Genomic DNA, 8,847 nt, shown 5'->3' with positions numbered 1-8,847 from the left:
AACTCTGATGAACTGGGATAGCCGCAATAAATGCATCGTGAGGTGGCACACGGACGACGTCTCCCGGCAAGGATTGTCCCTCTCTCTGTGTCGTCCGCCCAGCTGCCTCTCTATCTTGCTGCCACGCTGCGGGACATGTGTCGTTGTGACTCGGATGCGCCTGCTGCTACGGCCGCGTGCCCCTGCCAACCCTGTCCACCCACCTGCCTGCTCAACACCTCGGCTGATGTAGACAATCAATCCCCTGGTGAGGTGGATCGGCGAATTGGCGGGCCAGGTTTTTGCCGGGCACTCTGAGTGAACGCCTATAAAGGCTGGTGGAGGGCCTTGCCGCCTCGCCTCAGCCTTGGTCTTGTTTTCCTCCGGGCTCAGGATGAGCCCAGCAAGGAGCTGCTGCCTGGGGGCCACGACTGCCCGTACCTAAGTCAGGGGGCTAAGGACACCATTTCTTAGTACACCGACTGACTTCCTCCCTCGCGAGCTCTTAGTGCGGTGATGAGGTATTTGATAAAATGTCCGAGAGAGACAGATAGGAGGAAGAATACGTGGCAAAAAAATTCTGTCAGTTCTACGAGACGGGTGGGTCTGACCGATTAGTGACGTCACCAAAGTCCTTAGTATTTTCTGCTAGTGTTTTTTGTCACTGTCTTCGGTAGGATGCAAAGTGTCACATTTTGTAAAGTGATGGTTTTCTGAGAGCTATGACACTAAAATAGTGTTTTCGTGCATTTAACTCGTTTATACTCGATTGTGCTAGAACTTGCTTCCTCAAGTGGGGAACCTTGCAACTGTTACCTCTTTTGTGTTCATCAATATCTCTCGCATGCATGCTTGTAGAGTAAGGATATCCGATTGCTTCTCTCAGCCAGGTACCCCTCATAAGCTTGTCATACCTTCACAACAATGTTAGCAGGTCAACCGGGCGACATCTTATGAAAGAGAGATTCCAGGGCGTGGTGACTGCCATCGTAGCACCATCGTCGTCACGATTCCAAAAAACCGAGGTGCCGGTCGTAGCTTGTCGTCATGCCAGTTGCAACATCGGGAGACTTTGGTTCCAGCTTGCCACCATGTTGGTTCCAGCATCGGGCATTTCAGATCGCAACACATCGTTGTGTTGGTTCCAGCACCGGGACATCACGGCCACAGCTTCGCCGTTGGCCGATTCCACATGACATGGCACTAGTTCTGTCATGTCATGACGCCTGTTTCAGCATGCCAAAATGATGGTTCCAACATTGTCGGGCGCCCATTCTAGCACATCACGCATCGGTTCCAGCACGTCAGATATCCCCGTTCCTAGCATTCTCCGCCCCCGGCTCCATCAAATTAGACACGAGGTTGTAGTTTGTGGTGCAGACAGTCGAAGCACTGCGTACCACCAGTTCCTGCATGTCGGCATCGGTCGTCGGTTCCCAAGCACATCGGGAACCCAAGCACCCACCCCGTGTCCAGAATTCGTCGAGGCCGATTCTAGCAAGTTAGGCACGGGTTTGCAGGTTGTCGCAACACCGCACACCACCAGCTCCATCACACCTGGCACCGAGTTGTACCTTCTCTCACCATCGATCGCATCTCCCCATGCAGGCGCTCGCAGCGTCGTGCATCACCAGCCACAACTCTCCTAGTGCAGGTGGTTGCAACACCGCGCACCGTCTGGTCGCGATGTTGGAATTTGTTGCTTGTAGCACCACCACTGCTGCACTTCACGATGTGGTTGCTTGCATCCCCGCCACAGGTGTGAGGGGGGAGCAGCTGTCAGGAGCACTTGAACTCGGCTTGTAGTAGCCCTCTAAATCCCTTGCAACCGAGATGAATGTCCCTCATGGTAGGCTGCCACGTATGGGGGAGATTGACCTCAGGTTGCCGACAACCAACTCCGATGAGATGTTGAACGTGGGTGCCAAAGACACATGAGGGAGAGAGAGATGTGGTGTACGGCATAGAACGAGGCATCGGTGCCATGGAAACGCGTGAAGGGATAAGGTAGATCGAGGAGGGTGGATGATGTGGTGCAGTGCGGAGCTATGGATCAACAAAAATCCTACGATAGGCACCATTGTCGCTTGTCACCCTGCTTGAATTATTAGCCTAATATAAGATTATCGTAAATGATGCAAACTCGTTAAAAATAGTTGCTTAATACTCCCTCCGTCCGGAAATACTTGTCCTAGAAATGGATGAATCTAGACTTACTTTAGTTATAGATACATTCATTATATGCATTTTTAGGACAAGTATTTATGAACGGAGGGAGTATTACTCGTATTTGGCTGCCACACTTAAAGATTTAAGTCAGCTCTTTCATTTAAGTCGTAATAATCCTAACTGTACTAATCTGAATGTCATCTCTCTGTTCTTGCGCAATTAAACTTCAAACAAAAATTATTTTACCAATGAAAATTCTTGAAGGAACGTAACGGAGCAGTGGAATTGATACTTACATGCTTGTCCAGCGACGCCCTTCCCTTGGCTTGATCACATGGCGACAGCTAGGCGGCATCCACAGCAGGCGACCCAACTCGCACACTGGCCAGGCATGCCGTGCTCCGACCACGCTCCTCAGTATGCAACACCGGCAGGTCTCGTCGCGCCGCCCCGATTGGCAAGAAGGCGCACACCGGTCAGCCCACCGCTGCGATGTCTCCGGCGACAGCTCACCTGCGACTGGTAAAGGCTGAGACCCAAAAGGCAGAAGGAGAATGTGCCACCGGATCGAGGCCGTCCAGAGAATGACCAACCGCGCCAGCAACCGTCTGATCCTGCCCACCACGCGTAACGGCTTCCTCTTCCCCCCCATCGTCTTCGAGTCCACACGGCCCCCGGATCTACGGAACCCCGACGGCGCGGAGCGCACTCCGGCGGCCGGCGATGATGGCCGGGCGCAATCACCACCAAAGCCACGGCCAGAGACTCCGTCGCCTCATCCCGTGCATCCTCGTCGTCGTGTTCGCCGTCCACGCCGTCTCCTTCGCTCTCTACCTCCTCCTCCAGCCCCACCATCCTCCTCCAAACCCCGGGAAGCCCGAAGCTCAAACCCATGAGAGAGTCCAAGCGCCGTCTCCCCAGAAGCCGTGGCCGCGCCTCCCGTCCCTCCTCCCCTGGACCGCCGACCCATCGTTGCCGCCGCGCTCCTGCGAGGCCTACTTCGGGAACGGCTTCTCCCGTCGCGTGGAAGTCCTCCCGGAGGGGCGCGGGGGCGGCGGGTGGTTCCTGTGCCACCACAGCGAGACGCTGGGCAGCTCGATCTGCGAGGGCGCGCGGGTGCGGCTCGACCCGGCGCTCATGGCGATGTCGCGCGGCGGCGAGCCGATCGACCAGGTGATGGGCCGCAAGGAGGAGGAGGAGCTGCCCAGGTACGAATCCGGTGCGCTGGTGGTGGAGGGGGGCGCGGCGGGGAAGAGGGGGCCCTTGGTCGAGCCCGGGTTCCTCGATGCCCACATGCCCACTAACGGGATCGGGACGCACACCATGAGAGCGCTGCTCGACTCCGCGCGTGTCGTGCCGCCCGGTGAGCTCCACTGCTCCCAGGTATTCCTTGCCGTGATAACTGGCTTTGTTTCAGCAACCTATAATAACTGATATAAGGTATGCTTGGTGATTGATTGGAAGTGAATTATTGCACAATCTATCTTCCTATATACTGTAGAAAGTAATCTCACAAAATTGAAGAGTATGGAATTAATTGAATCTGCTGGATTAGCTATCTTTGCTATTAATTTCCTTTATCAGTTTCCTAAACAAAGGGTAAATTGTGAGGAATTAAAGGCTAGCTAGGATATTCCTATCTGCAAAAAGGCTTTCCAATCTTACTCTGGCTCACATAATATCCACCACTGTTCACTCCACTCGTGCTTATGGGATGAGTGGTGGAAGGTGGCTAAATTGTGTATAAGTATAACTGTGTATACTGCATAAAAGAAAAGGATCTATGCCAGCAACTTACCTAAAACAACTGCTGACAACATATCGTATTTGGAATCCTAGATCTTAAATGCTGCAAATTCAGAATCAGATATCGCGAGTGGTGTGTATTCTGTCCCCTATATGATGCGAACTCATTTTTACATTAAATGTAAATTAGACACCTTAAATGGTAAGAATAATTACTAGGTATGAAATAAAAAAGGTAATCCCATAATTACTGCATACATGCCAGTAATAAGAAGAAACATACAAATAAATAAAATTACTATCTGTGCTAGATGCAGATGTGTGTGTGTACTGTGAAATAGAACAAATAATTTTGTGCGTAGTTCAAAAAGGAACTTAGATGAAGTTAAGGTAATTGCAAGGAACCAACAATTGGGCTGAAGCGACTATGCTGTGTGGTAGTTCAAATGGGCCACTCATATCGAATTGTGATGTTTGGTGATGCACTTAGAGCCCCTATTTGGTAACTGCATACAAACTAGTCTTCAGAAAATTTCGATTGTTTGGCTTACACATGTGTGCATGGATGCCAAATTTTACTTCCTCAAGCAATTTAAGAGGCGTCCGTGTCTCTCTGTACACTCCACATATTAGATGGAATGAATGACGATATCAAAGCAGTGAATCATAGCAGGTTGTATATGGACTTACACTCATGCACATTTAAATAAATAATGACACATTGCAGTTGCAGCTAACTAGTTTTCCAGTTACTGGGGTTAGTAGAAACGCAACAAACATAGTCTGGGGAAGCTGCAACGAGCAGTTTTGAATTCCTATTATGTGACAAAGGAACTTGTGGGGCAGGTGATATGCTATATGGTTCGATCTGTGGAGTTGTAAGCCTATGTGCCAAAAAGTAAATTGGAGGGATTAGCCCGAGATGTTATCACTGAGTAATTGAACTGATACATATGTTACTATTTCTACTCAGTGTGGGGAGTTTTACCTTTTCCTTTCTGTTCTCAGGTTGAATGGGTACTTTGTAATTGCCTAGTTCTACTATAAGCATATATAAATATCGTCGTTCTTCTCTTGGCTATTTGGATCAGTTTGAGTTTATTGCTAAAAAGTTGATGTAAAGCTGGCGCAGCACAGTTGATGCTTCAGTTATGCTAATATACCACTGATGCATGTCTGCGCACTTTAATATCAAGGAATGGTAAAAAAAAAACAATGTTGCCACAATTCCATGGTATTAAATTGTACCAACATATTGGCTCTCTTTGTGTTATACTCTTCACGAAGAAGCACATGAACTTCTTGACAACCAGATATTTAATTACTTCATGATGATTGTGACTATTATATGACAGTACTTATTGGGTTGTACTCCCTCTGTAAACTAATATAAGAGCGTTTATATTACTAAAGTAGTGTTGTAAACGCTCTTATATTAGTTCACGGAGGGAGTATTATTTTGAATACATTCTTGGATTCTTCCTAATTTCTGTAATTGCTTAGTGACTGTGTTATAACACTTGATGCAGTGGGTTGAAGAACCAACACTTCTGGTCACACGATTTGAGTATGCAAACCTTTTCCACACAATTACAGACTGGTACAGTGCATATGTTAGTTCCAGAGTCACGAATTTACCTGACCGTCCTAATGTTGTTTTCGTGGATGGTCATTGCAAGGTATGTGCTGTACTTAGAAACATTCTATGCTTATGGCTCTTGGTACATTACATGAGATATGTTGCATTAGTTATGATTAGTTAGTCTTCTTCGACAATAATTTGGGTGGTAAATTATCAACTTTAGAGTTATGTGCCTGATCTTCCGTTTGTTAGTGTGTTCATATTCTTCACATAGATATCTTGGCTCATTTGTATTTGCGATGATGTCTGCTGCCACTGTTAGGAGATCATTGCAATCTAAAACTCTTCCATATCCTTTCCCTGTCCCTTAGTATTTCTGTTCTGAATCTCCTACAGATACAAATTCCTGAGAACTCTGTCCTGACACCTGATCCATAGTTCTGCCATTCATACAGCTCTATGCCTCCACATCTCCCTGGGCTTGCATTTTCAATTGCTCTATCATGTTTCTCTTTGTTTGGAATTATCATACGCAGCTTAAAGTGCGGTTTATGGTAACTACTATACTTTGGTACTTCATGATGTAAAATTTGAAGAAAGAATGGAAAATTGGGCAGGGTTTGAGTTTCGACTCTTATGAGTTAAGCTTACCAAAATCAGTCAACCAGAGTTAACCATTCTGTGGCATGTCTCATCAATCATCTGACCACGTCACCATTCTGGAATAGTTAGCACAGTGTTATGCTTTTGACAGTTGATGTGGGTGTATGCTGCTTGTAACTCCTTATCAGAACATTTGAAGATAGGGCAGGATGGTGAAGAATAGTGCTAGTTCTGTTTATAAGATGTCCAGCAGTGTTGTCATTATATTTACAATATGATTTCCTTCCTACCAAAACTAATTTATGTTTCTCATTCAACAGAAGAACATGAGCAGCCATCTGTTCAGTTCTGACATTGTATTGATATCAACTGCTTGCATACATTCTGAGTTTCGAGTGTATTTTAGCTGCTAATTAAGGAGTATATGCTTGTCTCTAACATATATGACCTGATATTCGCAGGCACCACTGGAGCAAACATGGGAAGCACTTTTTTCGAATGTGACCTATATCAAGAGCTTCTCTGGCCCTGTTTGTTTCCGGCGTGCAGTTCTTTCACCATTGGGCTACGAGACTGCTCTATTTAAGGGGCTTAGCGAAAGCTTCAGCTGTGAAGGAGCCTCAGCTCAGTCCCTTAGAAATAGACCGGACCACCAGAAAACTGCACGGTTGTCTGAATTTGGGGAGATGATTATAGCTTCTTTTGATCTTCTGGAGGATGGGATCGTGCCGTCTAAAAAGACATCAACTGGGCTCAAGGTTCTCTTTGTTCGGAGGGAAGATTACTTGGCCCACCCACGTCACAGTGGGAAGGTTGAATCTAGGCTAAGCAATGAGCAGGAGGTATTCGGTGCAGTAGAGAAGTGGGCAAAAAAAGGTCAGAAGTGCAAAATAAATGTGGTGAATGGTCTTTTTGCGCACATGAGCATGAAGGAGCAGCTCCAGGCTATCCTGGAAGCTTCAGTTATAATAGGGGCTCATGGGGCTGGTCTGACACACCTGGTTTCGGCCACACCAGACACAAAAGTTCTTGAGATAATCAGCAGCTTCTATCGGCGCCCACATTTTGCCTTGATCTCACACTGGAAGGCATTGGAATATCATGCCATAAATCTCCCTGGATCATATGCAAGTATCCCAGATGTTACCAGTGAGTTGAGCAATATACTGAAAGGTCTCGGATGCTGACACGGAGGTATTTTCTTAGCGTTGAGGCATTCATCGTGAAAATCGCCGCGAGCATTGTTGAGTGGATAATTCTGTTTGGTTGATATACACTGGTCGCGCTAGCCACGCCCATGCTTGCAGTTTCAGTTGGAGATCAGTCTCCCCTGGTTGTTCATTCAATTCAATCACGCCCGTGGTCTAGGAGCCACACAGCCCCTTTCCTCCGCAGAGGAATTTTCTGCTGCCAGATGTAGAACGATATTCCGCTGACAAGCTACTGATGACATGAAGAAACCCAATTGACACTGTCCATTCCGTTCTCTCGACGTGTTCGCCACGGTCCTGCAGATAGATCAAACTGTAATTGTAATTTTATAGTTTGGGCTTGAACGTTTTTGTGTTGCAATGTGAGTGTTTTGGAGTGCTTCACACCACTGCCCAGTTCCTGATGAACACTCTTGCGCACGGTGCCCCATTATTTCTGCCCACGGCGGTGGTGTATCATTTTGGAAGGTGGGATCGACGGTGCTGGGTCAGTCATAACGCGCTCGCCCGTGTACTTGCGTACCTTGTTCCTTTTGTCTGGCCCTGTTGCTGTAGCACGCACTGTTGGTGGTAGTAGCTATTGTCTTCCTGGGCGGTATCATTTCATTGCTGCCTGCTAGTGCCCGGTGTAGGCGCTGCTTCGACGTGTTAAATCGAAGCATCTGTGCTCCGGCATTTATCGCCCTCACCTACTGTTGGAGATAGCTGCGTCTTGAATTTTCCGGTGGGGAGATTGGAAGAAGGAAGGGTCGGCGTTGCTGTGCGTTTGGGTTGTGGGCACCGTGGGCATGTGTCTATGTAGGATGAGGAGGAGGGGCACATGCCGTGCCGGGTTGCCGGCGCCCTCCTGTGTGTATGGCGTGGCCTAGAATAGCTCCAAACCCTGGCCGGAATCGTGGCTCTGTTCCTGCGTTTATTGGGTTGGGTCTGGACGGGGTCGCCTTGGTTGGGTTTCTTCTTGCTTTCCGGCTGGACCCGGCGCAATGAGAGATTGTATGAGTATTTTTTTTCATCTTCTTTTAGGGCACTCGGATCTATTAGAGCAGCCGGACTTCTCAAATACGATTTCTCAAACCCCCGTGGACGTGTCCGCGGACGCTAACTGGACACGCCTTATTTTTTGCCTTTCACATCCGCATCTCACATGTCCGAACCCTTATATCCAAACAAATGCACGTAATGCTACGTAAAATCAGAGATTAACATCTTTCATCGGATCGGACTGCTTCACCGACCAAATGGATCATAGTTCATCGGCAAATTCATACTACAAACTACTCCCTCCATCCCATAATATAAGAAGGGCGTGTACGGGCTTCCCCACATCCGTCCCCATATTTGGGTTGAAAATGGAGGGTGCCGGTCAGCCCGGGCGTTTGAGGCTGGTTTAAGAGGCCCGTCTGGGTTGATTTTTTGTGACCGGCAGTGACCGGGCGACCATTTCGAACGTTTGAGGAGGATTTAAAGAGTTCGGCTATAGATGCTCTTAACCAACAACCCTCCGTCTAGAATTACTTGTCGGAAAGGTGGATGTGTCTAGACGTATTTTAATTTAAG

General features: G+C 47.8%; 1 protein-coding gene across 1 annotated transcript; it reads left to right on the top strand.

Moving 5' to 3' along the window:
* The first annotated feature begins 2,470 nt into the window (after positions 1–2,470).
* LOC123409924 (beta-1,2-xylosyltransferase RCN11) lies at positions 2,471–7,674 on the top strand. The gene is made up of 3 exons (XM_045102796.1): positions 2,471–3,531; positions 5,424–5,573; positions 6,541–7,674. The coding sequence occupies exons 1-3, from the start codon at positions 2,872–2,874 to the stop codon at positions 7,264–7,266; spliced, it is 1,536 nt and encodes a 511-aa protein (XP_044958731.1). The 5' UTR covers positions 2,471–2,871; the 3' UTR covers positions 7,267–7,674.
* Positions 7,675–8,847: the final 1,173 nt, after the last annotated feature.

Source organism: Hordeum vulgare, chromosome 7H (genome assembly GCF_904849725.1).
Source record: "Hordeum vulgare subsp. vulgare chromosome 7H, MorexV3_pseudomolecules_assembly, whole genome shotgun sequence".
Lineage (NCBI taxonomy): Eukaryota > Viridiplantae > Streptophyta > Magnoliopsida > Poales > Poaceae > Hordeum > Hordeum vulgare.
This window is presented reverse-complemented; position numbering and strand designations above follow the sequence as displayed.

Bases quoted from the DNA above. Each gene is read 5' to 3' on its own strand.
- LOC123409924 (XM_045102796.1), top strand. From the start codon at position 2,872: ATGATGGCCGGGCGCAATCACCACCAAAGCCACGGCCAGAGACTCCGT. The intron at 3,532-5,423 runs GTATTCCTTGCC...CACTTGATGCAG, and splicing joins GTGAGCTCCACTGCTCCCAG to TGGGTTGAAGAACCAACACT. The intron at 5,574-6,540 runs GTATGTGCTGTA...TGATATTCGCAG, and splicing joins TCGTGGATGGTCATTGCAAG to GCACCACTGGAGCAAACATG.